Source organism: Melopsittacus undulatus, chromosome 2 (genome assembly GCF_012275295.1).
Source record: "Melopsittacus undulatus isolate bMelUnd1 chromosome 2, bMelUnd1.mat.Z, whole genome shotgun sequence".
Classification (NCBI taxonomy): Eukaryota; Metazoa; Chordata; class Aves; order Psittaciformes; family Psittaculidae; genus Melopsittacus; species Melopsittacus undulatus.
In genome coordinates, this window is record NC_047528.1 from 21,437,475 (window position 1) to 21,464,298 (window position 26,824).

Below are 26,824 nucleotides of genomic sequence, written 5' to 3' on the forward strand. Positions count from 1 at the left end.
AAGAATATCTGGTATTCCAGAGAGATTGTCTTATTTTGGCTCCAGCATTTTCATCACATACATTGATGAAGGTAAAACCTAAATGCAAAAACGGGAGAAGCAGTAAATAGTTAGAGTAAAATTTCACTGAGGGGCAAGATGCCTGAGTGTTAAAATGCATAATTTGAACTTCAATGGTAGCCAGTTTATGCACTGATAGGCCATAGAAACATTTTACATTTAGTCTTTATGAGAGGTTATACAGTAGATAAAAGTAAATTTAAGATATGACCTTTTAGATTATTTTGTCCTTATCCTTTCGTAGCTCTAAACATTCAGTGGTTTAAAAATACTTAATTTGATTTAAAAAGTAATTTCTCAGACAGTACCTCACCTCAATGCTTAGCTCCACTGAACCTTTAAAAAAAGTCCATAACAGCAAAGTAATGTACAACAGTCCTGGTAAGTCTTACATATTCTATGTAACTTAAAATCATCCAAGATTCAGAATTACAGGAAAAAAAAATTGGATTTCAGGAAATTTTCTGTGTTGTGAGCTTATAAGCTTTATTTTAAAGTCAGAGTTAATTCATAAGTCTTATGTTAGGAAGATAATGGCAGTTAAGGAATATTTATATATGTAACTATGATTAATAATGACCCAGCAAGGCAGTCTGAGTTAATTGCTATTTGAGCCTTTTCCTCTCACATGATTGTAAACGTTTTCAGTAGGGGTCCGACCTCCTTATATCTGAATAAGAAATAAACATTTGTATTTATTAGACACTTTTCTGCAATCTTTGAAAGAACCGGAGTCCAAAGAACTTTGGAACACAGTTCAAGAAAGCCATACCCCAAAACCAAAAATACATTGAATACTGATGAGATTCTCCCTATTAGTAACGTCACTATAGAAATCAAGTTGTAAAGACTTAGGTAAAATTGGGAATTAAAAGAGAAATGCATTGTAAGTAAATGCAATGACTTAGAAAACACTATCCAAAACACTCTATCAGAATAATTTCAAAAGGTTGTTTGAAAGTGAAGGTTCAAACCTTTGTACAATATTTAGTCTGTAGCAGAGTAAGGCCATTGCACACCCACACCAGTAAGATTAAACAGGCCAGCAATCTATGCCTTGCGCTGAGTATTCTTCTGGTCTGGGGCTGCATGAAGGAATTTGCAACCCTGAATGTACTCACCTCCCTATGCTGATGCTGGGATCAAAGTGAAAACACATGTGATTTTCACCTGTGGGGTAAGAGGTAAATTAGAAAGCCAAAAATTCATTACACTGGGGGAGGACAGAGGACGAAAAGCTGAATCCCCAATTTCTGCTTTCATTCCTTCCCCCCCTAGATACAAGCACTATAAGAATTTAAGTAAGCCACTTAATCATAAGGGATCGATCCTTTACTGCACCATTAACTGCCATGAAAATAGTTAACGTGCCAGAAACCTGGGAAAGACAAAAAAACTAGCAGACGAGAAAAAAAAATGTCTGTTCTCAGTACAGACTTCTTTTATGCAGGTTCTTTAGAGGAAAATTAGAGCAGTACCTTCTAGGGAGGTAACTGAACACAACAATCCATCACTCCAGGGCCAGCAAAGCTTCCTTTTGTAGATCCAGGACTAGATGTTCTGGCAGAGTTCTACTTTAAATGTCTGTACAAAGTTTCCCTCTGATCAGGCTAAGCTTTGTGCTATGGCATCCTACTGATTTTGCAATGCAAGTTCAGATCTTTTATGGTGCTAGAACCATTATTTCCATTTCAGCAATAATCTAAGCAAGCAGTAGCTTGTTAAAAAAAATTAATCTTTGATGCTGCTCTTCTATCAGTACTAAACCAGAAGTACTCTTCTACACTCCAAACATGAAGTCTGGTTTCCTAGCTGTAGGAAAAGGATGGGGAACAATCAAAGTATTCTTGGTGTTGCTGACTGTACACAACTGTGTGATGGATCAGCAGTGGTAAAGAACAGGCAGCAGTAGCAGGATCTACATTTTGATAATCCAGCTGTTTATACTCAGTATAGAAAACTGGGCACTACTGTGGGAAGCTGCACACACTGTAGTACTGCTCCTGCCCTGGGTGTGAGAAGACAACATACTGCTAAAAGCACCAATTAGAAGAAAAATACTACAGGTAAGATTAGCTGTCCCTGGAAAGCACCAGTCCTCCCACCTGTACTCCCCTCTTCAATAGCTCGCGCAGGGCTAATTTCTCTTTTCTCCTTTTGTGTTTTGTTGTTGCTGGTGCCACATTAACAGTTTAAAACAAACAAACCAACCAACCATAAACCTTTGCCTTTAGTGACACTGATCTTCCAGCATCTGGTGTCACATGCTTATTAATACATGGGGTCTGTGCTCCAACATCATCAAGTACACCTTTTGGAATGTGCTTCCCAAGAAAAATCCTTCCCCTTAGTACTTCACATGTCCAGCCCCCTAGTGTAATTTGGTATCTAAAAACACAGGATACAAGCAATCTCCGTTAGCATCCTCCCCTATTCCAAGTACCCAAAAATAAGCTTCCACAGACAGAGATTTAGTTGGAAGGAATTCGATTTTTAAAACTTTTACCAAGGTCTAACCAGAGCCACTTGCTCAGAAGAATGGGCTGAAATCTCATTTGCCATTTCAGTTCAGCCTATAACAAAAGGCAGCAGATCATGGCCTAAGTATTCAATCAGGTTTTAACATCTTATTCTGAACTGCAGATTACTGTCTCCAAGATAAAGGGCTGCATCACAAATTTCATTCTACACCTTAACACCTGTGAAGCTTCCAGATTCTTTCAGGTTTGTACAACACTTGGGGCAAAGAAATGGTGTTAACTTAGAAGAACAGATGAGTTACTTTCAACTCAGCACACAAGTGTTTTGTGCCAAGTGGGATAGTTTTAAGCCTTTTTGTAACTCTCATGCATAGAGCAAAACCCCCACAGAAAGCTGCAAGAAGGGCAACACTTCCACCATAAGTCTGAAAAATTATCACCCCAACAAGTCAGGAAATAGCAGTAAAATGAACTTTATTTTAAAGCTCATTAAAAAGCTTCACAATAACACTAACAGAATTAGCATTTCCTTCATGTTATGCACCCCACATGAAAAATGTATTTTTTTAGCAAGAGATGAAACGTAAGCGTTTCTGCATGCTACTAACACATTTCACCACCTTGTTATCTGATAAGTGCTTTGAACTGCAATGATCAAAAACCTTAGAACACAGTATTTCTTCTGCAAAGTCCTTATGAATGGGACAGACACTGGCTTTTTATTGACGTACCCAATTAGATGTCCAGACGAAAGAAAACTACCTTGGCATCTACAAATGCCTACGAAGGTTTTGATTACAACCTTTTGAAGGAGCAGTATATGTCAGAGGAAGGGCTTCTTTTCATCTTTAGTGATGCAAATGGTTAAATACTGCACAGAAGCTTAGTATGAACTCACAATTCCACAGGAATCTGAAAGTTACCAAGGCAATTTTCCTTTTAGGATAGTCATGACCAACACTATTACTATTCTTCCTCCCTTAACACAACATATCCCAGACAAGTCTTCAGAAAAAAAATATAAATAGTTCCCAAAGTGATGCATTCCCACCCCCCCTCACATACGACAGCAAAAATATCTTCTGTCATGGGATGAAATAACTTGCTGCAAGTGCAGTGGTTTAGTCCAAGTCCATGCTAATGGTGTTTTGATCACTTGGGTGACATTCACCATTTTGTTGAGGCATCTCAGAACTTTTGTCATCTTCTCCCATGTCTTCAGTTTTATAATCAGCCCTGTCATTTAAGGGGTTTTCTTCCTTAGGAGAGTCAACTTTTGGTTTTGGTTGTGTCACAATAGGCTCACAGACATTGCTTAACTCCTAAAAGAAAGGGAAAAGACATAGTCAGAATGTATGTTAAAGGACTCATCAGCTTCACTACTGTGAAGAGTCCTGTGCCCAAAAGACGTTGAAACTTGCTTCTGTATGTTTCCCAAGTCCATAGCATCAGGTACTTATTGTACCCTGAAATAAACCAACTGGTCTGCTTTCTGAAGATCTGTGGGCAGTTCTTCAACCCACTATTTTGGATTTCACATGGGTTTTTTTTCCAAGGCTATTTGTGCCTACCAGTAACACTGAAAACAACCTATGCTTTTAAGGTGACTGAAAAGCACAAAATGTCAATAAAGCTCCAGATTTGTGTACTTTACAGTGCAGCTCCTCTGCATTCTCACTAACCACCTTTTAAGAACATTGGAGCAGTTAACAAGAAACTGGGGGAGAGGTACATCTATTAGTCTAGCTTTTGCACTAGCCTCTAAAATTGGTCTCTTACAGTACACTTACCTGTAGCTTTGCCTTAATTTCACTTGAATGCACAGCTGGATCCTGATCTAAGCTCTTTTTAGCCTGTGCACTGACAGCATTATTCATCCACTCTACCACTTCGCTAACACACTTCTCCACTTTCATCATTTCCATTTCATCAATATGGATGTATTTCTCATCCTGCCCAAATACAAAAGTTCTGTATTAGTAAAGTCAAATTTTCTGTCATCCAGTTATGCCAACAAGACTATTACACTTATTTACAACTTATAATCTTTACTTATTTTCAAAATAAAGAGAAGTTGTCAACAAGCCAGATCTGTTACAGCCCACAAGAAATACAGATGCCAAAATAAAGCTTCCTTTGCCCAATCACCAAACAAGAAACCTAGTTCACAGAAGGAACTGAACATAAAATCGTTAGAGCTAATACAAAAACATCCCTCCCCTCCTACAGTCCTACACAGGCCGAGGATAGTCTGCTGTATACAGAAGGTAAACAGTTGTTCATCTGTAGGAGCATTCCCTACAATTCCAGTTACATAATTAGCTGGTATCAGGAGAAAAACCTACCCAGCAACACAGCCTATGATTTCAGTTTAAAATTCTAAATATGGATTCAGGTCTTAAATATACCGTTTTCCACGATGCTAGTTATTTAAAGACTATGTAATAGGGAATTCCAGAACTTCAGTACTGAATGCCTTCACATAATTTTGTAACCTACAGCTGTGAGGACATACTTGTTTCTGATGCAAGTCTCAATCTTGAACTGAACTGCCTTGAGTTTTCTGAGCTGCCTTATTATAATTCATTAAATTGAAATCCATGGGGTAAATTTTTAAAGGCAGGAATGCTATCCAGAAAATAATCTTAAAATACCAATTGAAAAAAAAACCAAAACTAAAAAACACCCCAAAAACGAAAAACCACAACAAACCCCAAAACAAAACCAGACAAAACCCTTAGATATTTCAGTTTATTCTGAGTAGCTGTTATACTAATGCTTCTCACCATGGCATAAATCTTGTTCCCGAAAGAAGTGCAAAGAGGAGCACACTTACAAAAAAGTCGATTAGCTTTTAATAGGTCAAGAATCACAGTCTAACCCTTGCTCTTTGTAAGAATGCCCTTTTTTAGCCTGGAAACATCCAGAAGTATCAAGCAACTGAAGATATGACACACTGCAAGATTTTTGAGTACTGGTTGTGACCTATGTAACAGGAGACTGCAGCTCATCTGAGAGGTGTACTTTAAGCCTCTGCCAGCTGGTGAGCCTCAGTGAAACTATGTGATAAAAAGAAAGATACTTCAAGGCCACTTACTTTTTTCCTGAATTCCCCAGCTATTGTAGCATAATACTGGAGCCTGTGTCCCAATTCTTCTAACAGCTTCGGTCGTTCTTCTGCTTCCTGATAGCGCATTTCAATTGGAGTACCTAATTTCTAGAAAAGGCAATTCCTGTGTGTTATGTGATTCATTAATAGCCACTAATGTTTTGGGCAATGTTTTGGAAATTTTTCATTTTTGACATACTAACAACCTACCTTTAAATCCTCTAATTTGTCCATGTACACCTGCTTAGCTTCATCCTCACCCTCTTCATACAGCCAGCCTTCTGTCTCTGTCAGGAGTGCAGAGAATCCCTGCAGATCCTATGCAACAATATAACAAGTCAAGCACCAAAATATGCACCAATTGACTGTTTGTCCTGCAGTAACTGGACATTGGTAAATACACATTAATTCTTAATCTCCTACATGAAAAACTGCATTTTGACTGCCGCTTTTGCATAATTAAATCACTTCAACCACACCAACTTCTGAACTGAGAAACACATCTACAACACAGGTAGCATTTACAGCCTTTAGTGCTTGACTAGGCCAGTGCTTTGGGTGCAGCTCTAATTCATGGTTTTGGTTACGGATACAGCAACACAGCATGTATCCCCTTCTAGTAACCAACTTTCTTTGGAAACAGAACTTTACTCTATTTGTGACAAGACTTATTTTCAGGGCTGTGTACTATTTGCTAAGCCTGAAACTAATTCTGGATCAGTCTCAGCCATTACTCAAATGAATTACGGTTTTCAGCTATTTTCAGGGCGGTTATAAGAAAGCTGGACCAAGGAATACAAAACAGGTATTTGGTATCAGTATTTTCAGAGAAGCTCCTGAAATCAAAACATACCTTTTCACAAACAAACTTTTCATATGGTCCAGACAACTTGTCTCTGAACTCATATACATATTCCTCCACTGCATTCTTTGCATCATTTCTTTCTTTCTCCAGCTTATCTTGCATAATCATCTTTCCCTGTATAACCACAGAAAACAATTAAAAATAAACACTATGTTCAAACAGCATTCTTCAGAGCACAGCTTCTGTAAACACAGTAATCTCCCAACAGCCTTGGCTGACAGAACTATTGGAATTCTCATTACGATGCAGTGGACTCATCTGAAGAAATACGTTGCACTTCTCTGGACACAACAGCTTGAACCAATCTGTGATGCCATGGATCAGTGACTCCCCTGATACTATTGCTATAAACCACACTTCAACCTTTTGATTAACATGTCAGTTTTGTGTTAAACTGTGTATTAGCTCACTGTAAATAATTTGTGTTCACTCTCCAGGGTTACAGTAAAAGATCAGAGCTTGGCTTCAGAAACAGATGAATAGTTAATAGCTGCAAGCAAGAAAGCAGTCTAAATCACACTCTAACTCACCTCTGTTTCAATATACATATTGAGGAGATCTTTTCCTAACTGCCAAACCAAATTAGCTTCAATAGGAAGTTCCACATTCTTCACTTTTATCTTGGGTTTTTTAGCTTCTGGGGGCTGATCACCTTTCTTCTCATTTGTCTGAGTTGGAGAGAAGAAAAATAAGATAATTTCCCTGACTTCTTTCTGATGTAGCAGCACTGATGGAAGAAACATTCACAGGAAGAACATGCAGAGATTTGCTGTGTTCCTTCAGAATCTTCAAAACACACTTGTGAGGCACTTCCAAAGAATTCCACTTCCTATCCTACTCTCCTTACAGTCTATTTCATAGGCAATAAATACTGAGCTACAGGAAGGATGTTTCTCAGCTATACAGTGTACTTGCAGGTTTTCCAGAAGTGTGCTTAGCACTATGCTAGTGATGCTGACAGTGGTAAAATTTTAACCTAAACCATTTTTTCATCTTCTACAGATGAAAAGAGCAAACTACTAACAATATCATGCAGGTTTTTGGTTTTCACCTATATAATTTCCTCTTCAGTTCATGAATTCCTGATCCCAGCTTCCTTCAGTCAGCCTGATAACCCTGGCCTTTAACAGCTATTAAACAAATTGAAAGGTTTGCAACCTAAACAAATTAGTTGTATAAAGACAGGAAGTGGGAGGGAGAGACTTCTCGCAGGAATGCTTTGCAAATTCCATACAAAAATCATTATGAGATGTATGCATTATTTTTCACAATAGAAAAGGTATAGAAATGAAAAAGGTTCCAAGCACCAAGTTGCTTACTTTTTCGTGGAATATGTTACTATTTTAAAAGCCACCATTATAGAGCATAACATTTTCAACAGAGTTAAAGGGTCACTCACTTTCTTGACATCTGGGATTTTGTTTTCTTCAGAGGGAAGTTCTGATGAAGGGGGAGACTGTGACGTTTGCTGACCATCAGTTTGTACCTGGGACTGTGTTCCAGCCTCACTGTTCTCTTGCTGGATATTTTTCTGAAATGAAAGCCCAGGCACAAAGGATGTAGAAGGCATGTGCACTTGTATTTAATAAAAATTATAGGGCACTTCACTTCTGATGCTCATACTGTACGAAGTGCTCTACAAAGCATTCTGTGCACACGCAGTAACACATACGCTTTAACTAACGGAGATAAGGACTAGGTGCAAGTTCAGAAGGACTTGTTAAAAAATGCTACAAATGCCAGGCTTGGCAACATAATACCTGTATGCGTGTGTGCGCATGCTACCACTTTTTCTTATATAAAGTAGCTGGTAGTTTATTGAGTCATAACTTTTTGAGTTTACCCCCCTCAGAAAACTATTAAAACATCAAGTACACAACAATGCAGCATTATTCCCCAGTGTTCCCCTCCCCTTCAAAGCTGTAGAGAACAATCATAGAATAGCAGCTTGGAAAGGACCTCAAGAATTATCTGGTCCAACCTTTCTAGGCAAAGCATGACCTAGACTGTATGTCCCAGCATCCTGTCTACCTGAACCTTGAAAGTGTCCAGTGTTTGGGCAATCCAGCTCTCCCTTTCACAAAAAGTTTCAAGATATTTATGAAGGATTGCACACAAATCCTTTTGACACAGAACATGGATGACTAATAATCCAAACCAATCCCTCCTATTTGGAATGGTCTGATAGTCACAGCAGCTATAAGCAACCCCACCCTCAAGCAACCCATCTGCTGCTATTTAGCACTTTGCCTAATAGTTGATTTTGAAATCCACACTTAAGATAGCACAAGTTTTCTGCTGTTCTTATAAAGACACTATTTCCTGAAAACTACGCACAGCTCAAAGTTAACCTAATTTAGAGGCTAACTTCTCCTTAGAAGAAGATATTTTTCTTCCAAACTACATAACAACAGAACACACTTTCATCAGTAAGGACATTCACACAACAAGTCAGGTCAACTTACATCACTTAGGCTTTCAATAGGCCTCTGGTCCAAAGATTCCACTTCAGTTTCAACACTGACATCTTCACTGTCTTCACTTTTAACTGGTTCTACCATGGATGCAGTGGACACACTGAAAATGCCATGAGTATTGACACGGACTTTCACTTTGACTTTAGACTTTTCTCCATCTTTCTGGGCTGCCACATTCTGGATAACATACCTACCTAAATACAAAGGAATTAATACTCACACAGTGGAATTACATACCTAATATTACAGAGCCAGGAAAATACATCCCTTTTTCATAGGGGACACTTTCTAAGTATTTGATGAAGCCTCTGTGCGAACCTCATGGACCCCAAAGGAGGACAGCAGGGAAGGGCAACTAAAACTGCTACTTTTCATCCACTTTACCTTACAAAAGGGAGAATGTTTATTTTATTATAGGGCAGTTTCTCCCGACACTAACAATACAGAATAAATAAAAAAGCTCACTCCCCCTTACTTGTGTTGCCTATGATGCTATAGCAGGATGAAAGAAAGCTACAAAAAGATTTAGTCCAACGTCAATGTTAAGTGGTAAGTCTTTTTACTACAAGTTACTGCCTTTAGAAATAAGTGCTCTTTGCAGCTTCTAACATCCATGCAAGTCTGCCATTACTTTTTACTCTAGGGCACAATGTAATTCTTTTGTAACTCTTGTAATACTTGAAAGTGCTATGAGACTAATAAACAGACTGACAGCTATTTTAACAGTAAAGGAAGTATCAGATCTTTTTGACATTAAAAGCTGACATTTTTCCTGCCTACTATATGGTTATATATCAATAACCAAAACAATGACCTGGAGATTATAATGCTTATGTCCACATCCACTGACCTCATCATAGGCTGGAATTACACAGGCTCACAGACATTCCTTCAACAGATCTAAACCACAAGTAGACAAGCTTTTATCTGCTTACTTTATAGGCTGAAGAATGTAATCTCAGTCTTCTTTTGTAAATCCAACAATACTGGAGTTATGACCTATCCTCCTTTTTGGTATTCATATCAGAACTACTGACTCACTCATTAGGACTACTAACAGTTCTGTTCTGTGCAAAAAGTTAATGGGCAAGGAAGCCAAAACCAGTCTAATTTCTAGTTCTGTTCTTACCAGATTGCAGAATATTTTTGTTTGCTAAAGCCATATAAATTGAACACTCATAAATCCCACCATCAGTCTTCATGACAAGAGTTACCATGAGAGGAAGTCTTTTTTACAACTGCAAAATACTCAGGTGGTTTCTAAAGACATAAGCTTTGAACTTTGTGACTCTCAGCAAGACAACCACATCATTTGCTTTGAGACAGAGAAAGTAACTGCTGCTTCCTGTTAGGATAATAGCATTTGTTAACTTTGCAGTGCATTAAGCATTTGCTGAAATAGTGGTAAATCAGATGGAGAGGTTTTTGTCATATATATTCTCCCATGTATTTTAAGAATATTTATATAGCTTAACACGACTCTGCTGATGCTGTATTTTAAGTGCATTGTTAACCAACAGGACAGCCATACTGTCAAATACTTGACCAAGATTTGTCATTTCTTTTACAATTCTGAAAAATAAAAAGTTGAGCTTTCTGACTGCTGAGCTTCCTAACAGAACCTAATAATTACTTAACAATCAATAACAGCTTAATCTTAATTTTACATGCAAACATACAACATTTAATTTCACACTTAGAACTTAATAGCGATTATTTAATTGGTTTGTCTTTATGATCACAATCTTTTTCTAACCACAATGTAAACTCTTTGTAATATGGTCAATATTGTAATTTGTCAAAAAAGATGAAAGAGCTGCTTATAAATGTTACCTAGACGATTCAAATCAATACTGCATCTTTGCAGCAGCCATTATTTAGGCTGTCTTGATTAAAACTTATTCAGCATTAAGTCAAACCCAGAAAGTGTAAGAGAAAAACATCCAATAGTTACTCCAGACATGTTCAAATTTTTTACATGCAGGAGATTTTTCCAGCATTCCCAGCTTGCTTTAGTGATAAGCAGAGAAGTTTAAAAGTTATCTTTTATAGTGAGAGCTCCATTCTAGCACTGTGCATTCAGCTGCAGCTCCCCCTCATTTCTTCACTGGACTAAAGCAACATATGAGGCCCGAATTCAGTTATCTATTGAGTGGGAAAGTTGAAAATTGACTCCTTAAGACACAAGAAAAATAAACAAATCATATAACCATACTGTAACACACAATAATTACAGGACTGATTTAAGACCAAACAATGCGAGACAACACTATTTCCGGGGCAATTACTTACCAATTTTTGACTCAGGATATGGCACTCCATTAGGATCAGAATAAAAAGCTTCTAACTCAAATGGACCTTTCCTATAAAATGTAAGAACCTTGGAGAAAGGTGCTGCATGATTTCTGCTGAAGACCTCATGAACCCTGTAATTAAGAGAAATACCAGTTTCAGCAGAATATTTGAGCTGCAAAACTTTGCTCTAAGGTCAAAACTCTTCAGAGAAACATTATGTTTTGGCACATTTATCTGTCGGAACAATTCCAAGAAGGATACTTCACTGCTGTACTGGAAGGAAAAAAAATGCTGTTGTGTACTGTACTGGGAAATTGTCCTATTCCACTAATTTTGAGTCTCAAAAGCAAGTTTAGATGTAGATAGCAATTCAGTGACAGACTGCCAGGAGACCTCCAAAACCTGTTTCCTGCAAAGACACTATTCTGAACTTGGAATAGCATAATTTAAATCTTAATTTGCACCCTTCCTCAGTTCATCTCAAACAACTAATTATAGCACTGTTAATTTGGTACTCATTTATTTTCAGTGGCCCAAGAACCCTGACACCAGATTATTATTCATTCCTTAATTTGACAGAAAGACAACCAGCTTTATTGTGTTCTTCCTCTAGGGTCTGCCCGTTACTATACCAGTCTGATTCTAATTTCCAGCTAATTTTTTCTCTTAACTATGGAAGGATCTCATCTAATAACCTAAATGTGACAAAATAAGAGGTTCACCTAGAATGCGAACTCCCAGGTTGGTCTCAGAAGCATGTGACAGAACAATTAGGTTCTGCATCTACACAGAAGACAGACAAAAGGGCCTAATTACAAGAATGAGAAAGGTATGAACAGCTCACTCTAGAACTGATGACCTCTAGAACTCAGACCTCTTTACATCCTAGACAGTAGCTGCATTTCTCACAGGCAGGGCATAGTTAATAGCAGAGAGGCCAGAGTCTTTAGACACTGCATTTGCAAGAAATTTCTCATATGAAACTTTTAGGAGTTAAATCCTTGAGTCTGTTTTCAACCAGACAAACAGCATTCGTGGAAGCTCACAATACATCCAGTGTGTACTATGCTCCTACTGAAACAAGAATCCAGATAGGTTTTAGGAACACCTTGAGTAAAAAAGCCAGAAAGTGGGATCAGGAGCCAGAAGCTGCTCCAGTTTATTTCATATTTCAAAACTTGACAACCAGGTATGAGCAATGCAAGACAAAATACTGGTTGGCAGCAAATTTAACTGTTTTTTAATGTTTGTTTTTTGACATACGAAGAGCGATGGTTAAAATTTCAGAGCATGCCTTTACACATGTGACTGTCAACCATCTCTAGTACACGGTCTATGTACTTCAAACACCAGAATATCGAGATCCTAATTTACATGCAACCAAGAACTTTATCCTTGAATTATGAAGGCCAAAAGCTTTTCAGAACTGCAGCTTGAGCTACCTACCCTTCAGTGTCCTCTGCTTCTGTGTTCCACAACAAAGATATTGGGAATGGTGTAGCATCTGTCACTGAGAATTCTCTCACTTTAAAAGCTGGAGAAAGAATTGCACACTAAACAAAAAACAGACATACATTAAAGTTGGTTAACTGCTTTACCCCCAGGGTAGCTAGGTATCTTTAAACAAGAGAATTCTACTGACTTTACTGAAACAGAGCTGTGCAAATTGCTTGATTTCAATGAAGTATGATAAGAAAACAGAAATCTCGCACAGAAGTGTTGATACTCTTCGGGTTAGTGGGACTTTTGGCCTTATTCTTAAACTTGTGAAAGAAGGTAGCAGTCTAAATGAATACCAGGACTGGAAAGAACGGAAGTGCTGCATTAGTCCTAAAAGAAGTGGTGTTTACCTTACATCTCCTGCTTCTTTCCCTAGAGACAACTAGCTGATAGTGATGGAAAGCAATTAGTGACAGAGTAAAGAAACAAGTCAAAGAGCAGGAAGTGGGTAAGTAAAGGAGAAAAGGAAGAAGGCAGAATGAGTGGTTTGCTTGTCAGATGTAGTTCATCAGCTGGAAACTGTAAAAATAAGGGGAGATAGAATAAAAGTCCACTTCACATAGATGGAAAGTTGGATATCGGAAAATGCAAACTTGCAGTGTCTTGGGCTCCCCATAGATAATTCACATACAGTTTGTTGATTAAAAATATCTTCCCTCAGCTTAACAGCAACTTAAATTTTTTCCTAGATCCTGCTCTTTTGAAGAGTGGACTTCTTACAGAATACACCCAGGATCAGCACTTTTGGTAAAGTACTGCACCACAGAGGAGTACTCTGAGCTTTTTAATCAGCATAGTCCCAAAAAAAACCCAGCATATGTCTGTTCCCTTGAGTACTTTAAAATGGACCACTTCTGCCACTTCTCGCAACTGCTTGGCTAAGTCTTCACAGAAGTGCTCTCAACAAATCTAACTTTTAACAAGTGTTGCCAGTACTATACCTGCAGAGCACAGCCCCTAGCTATGGCCTCATCTGCATTCAGAGTTGTGCTGACATCCTTGCCGAAGAATTTAGCAATCCTCTCCTTGACAGCAGGAATGCGGGTTGCTCCTCCCACAATCTCTACAGCAGTTACATCTTCCACCTTCAGTTGTGTTTGTTCCATTAATGAAAGCAGAGGTATCTCTATCCTTTGTAGCAGGTCAGCACACAATTCTTCAAACTGTGACCTTAGGAAAGAATCAGAGTTAACCAAGGAATGCCTGTCCCAACACTAAGATTTCCTAGTATGTTTCCAAACTGATGCTGACCAGGTTTATTAACTACAATGCATAGAGACTTAAAGCTAAACCCCTATGAGTAGACTGAAGTGACAGCCATACACAAGGTGGTACATGAACAGCTGCTTACAGATTTTCCTATGCTGCTATCAATGTAGTTATGCAAGACAAAGGTATTTTTTGAAAAAGTGCTATATATTTGCCTCTCAGCAGTGATTACAGGTTAAGAAATGAGGAAACATTGATTCTTCCCTTTACAATGAAAAACTGTTCCCTAAATTCCAAAAGAAAAAAAATGCCTTCACTACTCTTGGCAGTAGTTAAAGGGTTAACAGTGACTACAAATTAAGTTGTGCCTCTAAGTGCATGTGACAGAGACACATACACACACAGACTTCATTTACACTCAGACCATAATCAAGTCAGCCCCAATGTCCTCCATTTCTCTGCCAGTATCTGCAGTACAGTAAGAACAGAAAAAAGGTACAAAACTTCAATTTTTCCTATCTTAAGAGCACTATGGGATTTAGGTTACTTGAAACACACAGGAGGCCTAAATATTCAGCCAGCCCCCCAGGGTCAGTTTTGAGAATGTGTCAGCCTATAGAAAGAATCCAAGCTTCTTATACATTCTTATTACACTGAAACATTGCTCAGGTAGCTGAACACTACATTTCACAACCTTAGTTTTCTAGCATTACAAAAATGCTACAGCTATTCAGCACTTCATTTTTTTTAGCAAAGTTTCTTGCAAACATGGAAAGAAACTCTTGTTTAAGAAATACAACCACTAAAGCAAGTGCTTGTCTTATACAGAACTCACCTGTTCATTTTTCCAGATACATCAGTATCATTCATGAAACACTCAATATTTAGGGGAATGTCTGTGCTATTTGAACTCATTAGTTTCTTCAGCTTCTCACATTCCTGATACAGACGAAGAAGAGCTCGAACTTTTGCTTTTGGATCCAGTTTGTACTTTGATTTTATTTCTGCACAGAAGTAATCTACCAGCTTTCCATCAAAGTTTCTTCCACCTAGGAAAGGGTCAAATGCTGTGCCAAGCACCTGGTTTGAAAGAACACAATTATTTAGCCTTATACTCGGTAAAAATCAAATACAGTCTTCGAAAACCAGCAAGTCTTTGCTTCACAAAAAGTTGGAGACAAGTCAGCCTATCTTTCAGTGCACAGGCTTAAGCACTTCAACCGACCACAGCAGCCAATAACGGCTCTTCACTTTTACAGTGGAACTAAGACTAAGTAACTGGGTGACAATGTTAACCATCCAGTTTTAATCCATACACACATTCATCTAGATAAAACTAAATTACAGCGGTAACATTGTAGATCTTACACTGGCGTATTGCAAAGAATTTCCAGCCACTATTTGAAACCATCTTAATGAAATGAAGGATACTGTAAAAGTCTTCACCTTTTGCCTTGTTACCACTCACCATGCATTAAATACTTTCCAAATCTTACAATCAAGGCAGTTTTACAGGCTATTTTATTCTAATGTCTGATAAACCCTTTTATTTTCATTTAATCTTACTACCTTTAGTTTACTCTTGTTGAACGCGCAGGCTGATACTTGAAATGCAGAATGCCCCATATCAACAAACACAACTATTCGTGGCTTCTCTTCAGGAGCTGGAAGGTCTTGCTTATAAATTCCGTAATTCAGAGCCACTGCAAGAAAAATGTCATATTATCCATGCAATCTCTATCAAATCTGCAATTGCACACCATCACAATCCTGTGAATATTAAGCTATAGGATCAAGAGCAATGAAACAAATCCAGACATACACCTACACAAGGTCTTACCTACATGGAACCTTTATTCCATTAATATGTTTTAGGATCTGAGAAGCATAGCATCCTTCCTCAGTTACGTATATGCTAAGTGTTTGAGCACACAAAAATAAGCAACAAACTTGATCTGTCTATTACCAACTGATTTTTTTTTCTTTGCATAGTTATCAAAACCAAAGAATCTTTACAACAAAACCCAAACTCAGTTTTGTATTTACAAGGAGTACCTCCCAGGCATGAAGATTTTGCCTGAGAACAGTATAAACGGTCAGCAGAGGTTACAAAAGGCAAGAACCTCAGCCTATACAAAATTAGCGGGGATAGACAATTCATGAAGTGCATCAGAAGTGTAAAACAGAAGTCAGTGGGGCATGAAAACACAGGATGAAGAAGTTGTAAGACAGAACACAGCTTTGTAGCTATTCATTCCAAATGGATATCAGTGTCAAAGCTAGGCAACAAGCTGATGCAGTAACTAAAGATAAATAAAACCCTAGAGAGTCTTGGCTATATGGTTAAGTAGGAAAGACTGAGATTTTGGCATGAGATAAAATGTACAAGAATGTACACCTGTGTATGAGCAAAAGAATACCAAGATGAAAATAACAGGCAGAATACCAAAATTAGCAGGCAAGAGAACTAGAGCCTTACGGTCAAAAGGAAGGCTGGGAATATGTGCTCTGAAAAGCAACATTTTACAGTCAACACTGACATTCTCTCACTTCAGGAGACAGCAACACCAACTCCCCCTCTCACATCAAATGCACTAGTTCCAGGCCATGTGGAACAAGGACAGCAAAGTTTCCCACTGATCAGACACTTAGGATTTATGGATTCTGGTGTCTAACACAAAGTTTCTCTGCAGTTGGTACACTCATTCTGAGTGGATGCTTTGGGGTCTATAAAACCCCAGTACCAGCACACATTAATCCCTCCCACAAGCAGTCATTAAATGGTGGTTAGTTAAAACCAGAAACTATTTCACAAAATATATCTGTTATATCCTTGAGATCTAGATTTGACTGAAATTGCGTATTGGTCTGTTTTACATAACATTTTTATCTCTGAGCAAACTGAACACACTGCCTTTGTTTCCAAGCTAAAAAAAAAAATAAAATCATGAACTTGGTAAGTCTCAGCAGAATTTGTCTTTCATTAAAAACAAATAAACTACTAAGTATTTTTCTTTTATGCCCTACTGTGCTTTAGGACCCATTCCCCAAAGATATAATCAAAGATTCTTACATTTAAAATGGAGAAACTTGGATGGCACTCATTAGCCTTGCAAGGTAAAGAAAATAAAATCAGAAATGCTACAGGCTACACAGTAAAAAAAGGCTGCTGGTGCTAAGGACGGGAAAGAGCTGTATGCTTTTCCGATGGCCTGATGCCTTCTGACAAACAAAAAGGAAATGAAAAATGCCTTTTTTGCAAGGTCTAGGCCTTTAATTGGCTTGTATTGTGAGAGGTCATCTCTGAATTGGGTGCAAAGGGCTACTTTTGTTTCAATATAGGAAGAGGTTTGGAAAGGTATTCTTTGGGGACTGCTAAAGTTATAAACACCTCTTTTTTCCCCCCTGTATATTAACAGAAGAGCAACAAGATTTTAGAATGTTCATCTCATGTCTGATCTTTCAAGTCAGTTCTGTTTCTTAAAGTAGCTAAATGCACCCTCCATCACACCTTTCATTTGCAGAAAACTGCCATTTTACCCTACTTACCTGCTGTCATATCATTCATTAATCTAAGACAATTTAATCCAACAATCTGAGCTGCATCTAGAAGGGACCTCCTTTCAGCATCGGTGAAAAATGATGGAACCTGAAAAAGGAAAGAATGGGAAGTTATTCCTAGAAAATGAGACATCACACTATTTGAAAGTATTCATTTAAAAAAATCTTATTTATCTCTCCTCATCAAGGAAGACACTTGATCACTGCAAGTCTTCTGACATGCAACTACTACTGTACTGAATCAAGACATTAAATATTCTATTCAACCAAGCCGAGTTGGAACTAAACAAGAGGAATAAGTTGTTGAAAATTTGCTACAGAACTCTAGCATTGGCATTGGAAAGTGATCTTTGATGTCCTCAGGGATAGAATCTACATCATTAGAAGACACTTCTCAGGTATTGGCTGGAAAACAATCTCTTCTAATAACAGAACTAAACATTCCTAAATGCAACATGTGACAGTCTTATTCAAAGACCCATTGAGAACCCAGAGACAGATGTTATTTTATACTCAGCCTTTCCAATGGAATGACTGTTCTGTATCTGAGGTAATTTTCTACGCAGTCATAAATTGAAAAACAAATTAACTTACTGAGAGGATGAACATAAGCAGGACAAAAACTAAGGTTTTTAGCTGCTACAGGGCAAACTTCAATAAGCAAAGTTGTCTATATTTAGATGTCTATATTTTATATTACTCATTAAAATGAGTAATTAGTGTGCTTAGTCATGGAAACAAGCTGCAGCAGAAGGGTATATACCTGTATCCCAGAAATGTTCTGGGTCTGAAAGTACAAAAGTCTCCAAGAGAGTAAGTTAATGAAGTGGGTCAGTGACTCAATACAGAAGCGGCCCTGGGATTTCTTTAAGCCAAGAGCTCTAAAGCTAGTTAGGATTAATCCCTTTCTAAGTGCTTATGCAGTGTTCTTTTTCACTTTACACGAACAGAAGCAAAATGTGCTCAACAGCTGAAGTTAAAAGACAATGTCCCTGTGCACTACAATTACTTACAGAAATAACACAGTCTGTTACTGGCTTTTTCAGGTTACTCTCTGCTGTCTCCTTTAATTTAGTCAGTAACATAGCTGAAATCTGTTCCACACTAAAGATATGCTCCTCATCCATGTACATGACCTGGATATAAGAAATAGGTAAAATAACTACATTATTTCAACTGGAGGAAAAATTACTTATGTTCAATGTTGTCTGATACACTGCTAATACTCAAACATGACATGCTTAATTATTTCATTATAGAAATTTACTTTCCAATTTAATTTCCCAGTTGAGTGTCTATAGAAGCAGTAATTCCACGTTCAGACTTACAGCAGCAATAACCATATCAAGTCTACAGACAAAGGAAACAGCTAGGAAGTAATTTAAAAGGTGGCACAAGTCTAAATTGTGACTAAAGCTAGACATGGTTACACAGCATTATTCCAAAGAAATAAAAATAGCTATCGATTTTCAAACTGCTGCCAACTGCAGGAAAGTCAAGAATTTCTTGCTGTTTTCCTGACATGCTAATGCTTCTGCTCAAATATGTGAAGAATCTCTGAAAAGAAGAACTGCACCACAACAGTTCACCTATGCATGTAAAACAGCTAAGAGCTTAAGGTGAAGCTCAGCAAAAAGGTCATCTGTTGCTCCCTTACCAAGAAATTACTTGATCACCATTTTAGCATGTAACAGAATAAACAGCAGTGATGAAGTGAAGGAATGTTACAGCTAATTTTTGAAAATAGCTCTTGCCTTTGATTTACAAAAGTCCAACTTGAGGGAAAAAAACCACCACCAACAAAAAACAAACCCCAAGCATTTCAGTTTTAATAGAAAAATTGTTCTCTAAATATCCCAGTATTACTGGATGTTACTTAAAAGTTTTTACTAGTTAAACAGAAAAGCACTCATTTGCTCTCCAAATAGACAGAGAACAAAGAAATAACAAGTAGCAATGTCTCCCAATATTAGACTCTCATATAGTCAGACTCCTACACACACTGTAATTAAAAGAAAACATTTCCATCTTAATTTACCTGTTCATTTCACAGGAGTACAGATAACATAAGAAAAAGCATCTCCTCCTTTGTAAAGCTTGACTACTCTTCCAGTCAATGTATCATCTGTACATCAACTGTATCACCTCTGTAATCTATTTATTAGCTAGGCCTGATCTATACTGAAGTTCTGGGGCATCAGTTCAAGGTATGGAGAAAAGCAGCAAAACAAATTCACAGCCCTAAGCTATGGTCTTCATTAGTTAAACGGCACTGCCTGTTATGCCAGCAAGGCCTCATTATCAGTATTTTTGTATACTTCTGTAAATGAATACACTGTTATTTAACTTTACCTATTCCAAGAAAAGCTGATATTGTACCAGCAAGCTCCTTGAAATGTAAGCAATTTGTACCTGTAATGTGGTACAAACTGGTTTTGAACATCTGTTGCAAGTAACTTATACCAGGCAGTGCACTAAAGAAAGACATGTCACTCATTTATAGAAATTATTCTAAAGAAGAGTTCCTGCTACTTTACAAGGAATTTGTAACCATGTAATTAGATTGTTGCAATGCATTCCACACAAGTCTGACAGAAAGGTCAATAGTCTGAAGTAAAATCATATGACCTCATAATTATGTTAGCAGTGTTTTTTCTGGGATGTTTTGAGATGGATGTGCAATTTGCCAACAAGGAAGCTCACATTTCAGCAATTACTTGCAAATGAACCTTAATTTGATAGTTAACATCTGCTATTTCAAGATGAAGCTGTCTTTTCATACAAAAGCTCTTCTTTAACAGAAAGGTTAAAGAAAACCTGTAGGGTAATTAAAGGAAACCTGCATGTTCATTACTAGGTGCTGAAGTGTAAACTTTAAAATTTAGCTATAAAACCCCAAAATATATACTGCAAATTTACCTTGACTCCAACTCCACCATTCTTCATAGGAACCAAATCATAGCTCAACTTCTCTTTTTCCTTTTGAACAAAAGGATCATTAAATGCACGGCCATGGAATCTCTTGAAGTTAGAAACTGTGTTATGCGCATGAGTAATTTGCTGTAAAGAAAACCAGGAAATTTAGAAATCCACTGTTAATCAACCTGCAGAATTCAGTGCTGGTCTGCATGATCCCAAACATCAGTCAAGTTTTAAGCCAACTGCTTGTTTAGTTGTCACATGTTTATGTAACACCTGCAATTACTATCTGGCTCTTTATATGAACTCATTACTACAGAAGATTACACGAGACAGAGACACAGATACTTACAGACCATTATATATTGATGATTATAAGGATTATAGAGGTATCTCTAAAACCTTGAAGCTATCAAGAGAGCAGTAAGAGGATCTTTCGTATCTAGTACCATAGGCATCCGATTCAAAAATCATAGAATTTTTAAGGTTGGAAAAGACTTTAATGATCAAGACCAATCATTAACATAGTGCTCCTAAGTCCACCACTAAACCATGTCCCCAAGCACCACATCTACACGTCTCAAATACATCAGGGATGGCAATGCCACCACTGCCCTGGGCAGCCTGTTACAATGCTTGACAACCCTTCTGGTGAAGATTTTTTTACAAATACCCAATCTAAACCTCCAATGGAGCAACTTGAGGCAACTTCCTCTTGTCCTATCACTCATTAGTTGGGAGAAGAGACAGATATCCACCTCCATACAACCTCGTGTCAGGCAGAGAACCAGAAGGTCCCCCTGAACCTTCTTTTCTCCAGGGAAACAACCTCAGTTCCCTCAACTGCTGCTCACAGAACTTGTTCCCTAGACCTATCACCACCTTCATTGCCCATCTCTGAATCCACTCCAGCACCTCAATGTCTGTCTTGTAGTGAGGGCCCAGAACTGAACACAGAATTTGAGGTGCAGCATCACCAATGCTGAGTACAGGGGGACCATCACTGCCCTGGCCCTGCTGGATGCCATTGGCTTTCCTGGCCACCAGCTGGCTCATGTTCAGCAGCTGTCAATCAGCACCCCAAGGTGCTTCTGCACAGAGCAGCTTCCCAGGCACTCTTCCCCAAGCCTGCAGTGTTGCATGGGGCTGTGTGACCCAAGCGCAGGACCCAGGACTGAGCCTTGGCCCATCAATTCAACCTGTACGGATCTCTCAGCAGAGCCTCCCTACTCTCCAACACATCAACACTCCCAGCCAACCTGATGTCTGCAAACTTACTGAGAGTGCACTTGATCTCCTTGTTCACATCACTGTGAAAGATACTAAACAGAACTGGCCCCAGTACTGAGCCCTGGGGAGCATCATTGTGACAGGCTGCCAACTGGATTTATCTCCTTTCACCACACCTCTTCAGGCTTGTCCATTCAGCCAGTTTTTCACCCAGCAAAGACTATACCCATCCAAACCATGAGTAGCCAGTTTCTCCTGGAGAATGCTCTGGGAAACAATATGAAAGGTTTTACCTTAAAGTTGAGGTAGACAGCATCCAGTCTCCCTCATCCACCAAATGGGTCACCTTCTCATGTAAGAAGAGGTTCGCCAAGCAGAACCTGTCTTTCATAAACCCATGCTGACTGGGCCTGATCACCTTATGTGCCATGTGACAGCACTCAAGATGATCTGCTCCATAACCTTCCCCAGCACTGAGGTCAGACTGACAGTCCTGTAGTTCCCCAGATCCCCCTTCCACCCCTTCATGTGGATGGGCATAACATTTGCTACCTCCAGTCCACTGGGTCCTCCCCGGTTACCCAGGGCTGCTGATAAATTATGGGAAGTGGCTCAGTGAGCACTTCCACCAGCTCCCTCAGTACCTGTGGGTAGATCCCATCTGGCCCTAATAGACTTGTGTGTGCCAAAGTGGTGTATCAGGTCACTGACCATTTCCCTTTGGACATGTGGGCTTCATTCTGCTCTCTGTCCCCGTCTTCCAGCTCAGCAGCTGTGTACTCAGAGAACAAGTGGTATTACTATTAATAGTAATTGTTACTGCCACTCCACAGTCTTTTCACCCTTTTCACTGACGCTCCCCAACAGCTTTTTCGTTGCAGGAGCAGGAGGACAGACACAGAGAACAGGAGGGCTTGGCCATGGTTGTGCCAGGACTGATCCCATCAGCTGCTCTATCCTGAGCCACAGGCTTCGGGTGTCTCTCCCAGATCCCCAGAGATCCCCTGGTTCAGGAAATCCCCAGGCACCTCACCAGAGTGCTCTGCTGCCAACTGTACTGGAACCAGAGCTGCTCAACTCAGCATCTGCATGACAGAATTTAGTCAGAATTCAAACAGTTAAAGACAACAGCCAGCTTCCAAGTAGCTGCAGTGCTTGTAAACTGGCACTCCAAGGCCAGCCACCTCATCCCACTAGGTTAACAGCTGCTTTCATGGTTACTGAGTTCCTAACTAAGTCTCCCCATACATTTCACTATGTACTTTTCCCCCCCTGAGCTACTTTTAAACCATGTCATTCCCCGGTTCATGTTCACCTAGCAGCTACTGAAATTTTTGCACCAGACTGAAGGATTCAGTACAAACAGCAAAAGACATGAGACTCTTCTGGCAACAATGTCAGCTTAAAGTATACACTTAAAGTATACCCACAGAACCAGCCGACCTAGAGAAGCATTCTTTATCAGGAGTACAATGCAAACCAGAAATTAAACAACTACCCTGGCCCTAAAGAGATACTGCCAGTATCTCAGAGCAGAATGAATCCTATTCTATTAGAGAGAAACTACAGAAGTGCATTGTTCTCTCCAGAATAGGCAGGCACCAAGAGAATGCATGATAACAACTTAAATCATGATCATCCATCCAGAGGAAGATTTCTAGCCTTCACTGCTCTCGAAGGAAAGCATCAGTTTCTTATTGCACACAGTTTTCAATCATGGAATTGAAAAACGCAAGCTACATCTGATGTTAGAAAACTATGCAAGTATGACAGTTTTCCAACAGAAAAGCTCCCTGACAAAGCAGCAGACCATACCCATGCTATTCAACATACTTTCAGAAAGGTCTGTGTGTGGAGAGGAAGATGTCACACCCAAATTCACTACTAGGAACAATCCTTGGTCTAATTGGCAAACAGCACTCAGCAATTATTAGTAAGAGTACGAGTTAGTACAGGCCAAAAATCATGCCAGGAGCTATTCCAGTACTTCAATGAAACAGAGTATTTAGGTTCCTGTGTCCAAGATCATTTCCCAACATGGTTTCATTTATTTTTATAGCCATAACTTCAGAGTACTTCAATGCTACATAATTCACAGCTGTATTGCTAAGGAACATAGAAACAAAAATTATCACCACACAGTGGTCAGAGAATCACAAACACTCTAGTACCTTTTATAGCCTAATTTAGAATTAACCTCAGAGCCTTTTCTAAGAGAACAATCCTCAGATATTTTTAGCTTAACTGTATGTCACTAGGTCTGTAGCATGCTTTGGGATCTTCCTACTTAGTCACAATTAAAAAAGCTGAGAATTACAGTCTGTTAAGTAACACACTGTTCTTAACTCCAGTGATACAGACTTACCTAAAGGAAACAAATTCTCTGAAATTTCACTCCAACAGCAGCTCCTCAAGCAATAAAGCAAGAGAGCACCTCTGAGCATCAATGAGCTCTCACACAATCACATTGTTGAAATCACCAGTCAAAATATTTTTGCTTTTTTTCTTTTGCTATGGGGAGGTGGTGTGGTGGGGTTTGGTTTTTCATTATTATTTAGTTTTGTTTGTTGGGGTTTTTGCCTTTTATTAACCAATAAACTTGCTCAAATAAAACCTGTGATCATTTTACTCCTTGATTTTAAGTAGCTATTACACCCTAGGACACTGAAAATACAACTCACAGTTGTCCATGTCAAGAAATCTCTGCCTTTAGAAATCAAAGAAACAGGATTTACATCTCAAATGGTCAGCCAAACAGGATCAATTACAGCAAGAGTAATAAATGTTCTGATATCTTTTATAATTTTAAGTATCACTTATCTTTCTTCTAGTAAAACTATTTGGTTTACTAGACAACCAAGCAGGACAACCAAGCATGAAAGAGACAATATAGTAACACATTATAAAGGTTAGTCTGAAGAACTGGAGTCACAGGTGTTCATCACTGCAAATACATGCTTTTAAATGCAATTCAAGAGAAACTCTACTTTCAGTTTACTTCATATTTTCAATAGCACTTACTAGAATAATCTAACATTACTGGAACACACCCAAGAGTACACAGGATTCAGATCACTTGCTGTTTTGAGTAACAACTCATTTCTGCACACTGATGAATCATACTAGTTTCCAACTTGAAACTGGAAGCAGTCTAATAAACAAAAACAATGCTAAACTTAAATTTCAGGAAAAAACATAAACACACGCATTGACTTTATTACCCCAAATGTTAACCTGTGATCAAGTGTATGTGTGCTTCCAAAGACATAACCTATTCGCATTGCCTTGTCTGATTAAAATTAAGAGGGGAGCTATTACGGGGGGGGGAAGTCTTTTAGTACTCTTTCCATGGAAACCCACTGCAGTCCTTTCACTATGGAGATCCGCACAGGCCAGCGGGGGGCTGCACGCTCGGCCTCCACCAGCAGCAGTTATGTAAGTCTACCACACAATACCTATGGGTTTACTTAACCATTACACTTAGTTATTCCAAGACTTACCAGAATTAAGCTGTCCTTGTAAACTAAAAATACTAGTTTAATGAAGAAACTATTAAATCTTTCATAACACTTTTATCAGAGGGGGAAAAAACCCCAAACCCACCACAAAAAGAACTAAGGACTTACACCTTTAAAACCACAGGCATTTACCTTCCACTGAAACCAAAGGCTGTAAGGTACCCAAGCAGCTTTAACAATCTGAGCCAAGACTCTCCCTTTGCATCTAGTTTTAACAAATTATACACAACGTTTTATTTTTTTTTTTCCTTCAAGTGCAAGGAGAATCCTACATACAACTACCAGGGAAAGAAATCTGATGATCTGAAGTTGTCAGAAAAAGAATGCTTTCAACTGGAAAATATTGCCATAAATAAGAGTGCAGTAATGATCTAGTAAAATCATCCTGCACCCTTCTGAAGGAAGCATGGCAGCAGAGTACAGCATTTCTCAAATAAAAGGCTTGACAAGGAAAACTAAGTTTTTTGTTTTTACTAGAGCGAGCCAACTCTCTTTACACCCACTGGCACTTCAACAGTTTGCACTGACCACTGTTGCAAACAAATAGCAGAAAACAACCTACCTGGTTTTTAGCCGAGACACCAATAGCTCTGTTTTTTGATCCAAACGAAACCACCGATCTGAAAAAAAAATAACAGGCTAATTAACTCAGTGCTGACAATTAAAGTGGCTGAAGGGTGTCATAGATACATTTTCTCAATCGCAAAGTCTTTCTGCTTTAAGTGCCATTCTTCCAGCTTGTGCCAAAACGGTACAATAAGGATCTTACCCACCCTCAAGCCCTGGCTCGAATCCAAGACTCCTCACAAAGATTTGTGAAAACGGTTAAACATGAAAATAACAATTCAGAGCTCGCACCCCGACTACGTCCCGCTCATCTGTGCTTCGCTGCTGGTAACTTCACCACCAACTCTTGCTTTGAGCCAGAGGCTTTCTCTACCCGACTTCAAACGGCAGAGCTGTGCCGGGGCGGCTGGAGCCCACCCGAACGCGGGGAGACAGAGCCGCGTGTGTGCTGTCCCCGTGTCCCAGTTACACCGGCTGCCCCGGCGGGGATTCTCCTCGCAACCGCCGGCTTTGCCGCACATCACCGGAGAAATCTTCCCACCGCAGAACACTCTCATGTCCATGTCCATACCCGCAGGACACATTTCTGTCCCGAATCGGGAGGAGAGGACCCCCGCCGCGAAACACCGCTCTCCCTACGCCCCCTTCCTGCCCCCTCCCGGCCCCCCCAGGAAGCTTCCAGCACCTTCCAGCGTGGGCCCTCCGCCGGCCACAGACGGGTTGCCCCCCACCCGCGAGGGACCCCGCCGCCGCATCCCATCACCTCCGCAACCCCCAAGCTCCTCACTCACGGCGTGCAGCGGTCGCTGAACTCGTTCGCTACTGTCTCGATGCCGCCGGCCCGCGCTACAGCGATATAGCAACTCTGGCAGCCCAGGTCAAAGCCCACCACGGCCATGGCCCCGCCGCGGCGGGGGGGGGAAAGGTATCCCGCCTTGCTTCGGGTCGGCTCGGGTCGGCTCGGGTCGGCTCGGCTCAGCTCAGCTCGCTGCCCGCGCTGCTCTCACCAGTACAGCGCGCAGGCGGGAGGGGCG

The 26,824-nt window shown here is 39.5% G+C and overlaps 1 protein-coding gene across 2 annotated transcripts; it reads right to left on the reverse strand.

Annotated features, from left to right (window-relative positions):
* Nucleotides 1-2,997: 2,997 nt before the first annotated feature.
* On the reverse strand, nt 2,998-26,824 carry HSPH1 (heat shock protein family H (Hsp110) member 1). Of its 2 annotated transcripts, XM_005149786.3 has the most exons (18): nt 26,582-26,823; nt 25,786-25,843; nt 20,476-20,616; nt 18,570-18,692; nt 17,545-17,644; nt 15,565-15,698; nt 14,831-15,075; nt 13,728-13,956; nt 12,733-12,839; nt 11,284-11,417; nt 8,980-9,185; nt 7,914-8,045; nt 7,045-7,182; nt 6,503-6,628; nt 5,860-5,967; nt 5,638-5,757; nt 4,331-4,492; nt 2,998-3,862 (listed from the first exon to the last, which is right to left on the reverse strand). In XM_005149786.3, exons 1-18 carry the CDS (start codon nt 26,686-26,688, stop codon nt 3,662-3,664), a joined length of 2,571 nt encoding a protein of 856 aa, XP_005149843.2. In that variant the 5' UTR covers nt 26,689-26,823; the 3' UTR covers nt 2,998-3,661. The 2 variants fall into 2 exon arrangements, with proteins under 2 accessions (XP_005149843.2, XP_033930262.1); XM_034074371.1 differs by lacking the exon at nt 7,914-8,045 and having other exon boundaries at nt 26,582-26,824.

Coding starts and splice junctions, on each gene's coding strand:
- HSPH1 (XM_005149786.3), bottom strand. CDS start 26,688: ATGGCCGTGGTGGGCTTTGACCTGGGCTGCCAGAGTTGCTATATCGCT. Junction 12,840..13,727: donor CTAGGGGCTGTGCTCTGCAG/GTATAGTACTGG, acceptor TTTTTTGTTTAG/TGTGCAATTCTTTCTCCAGC. Junction 9,186..11,283: donor ATATCCTGAGTCAAAAATTG/GTAAGTAATTGC, acceptor CTTTGTATTTAG/GTAGGTATGTTATCCAGAAT.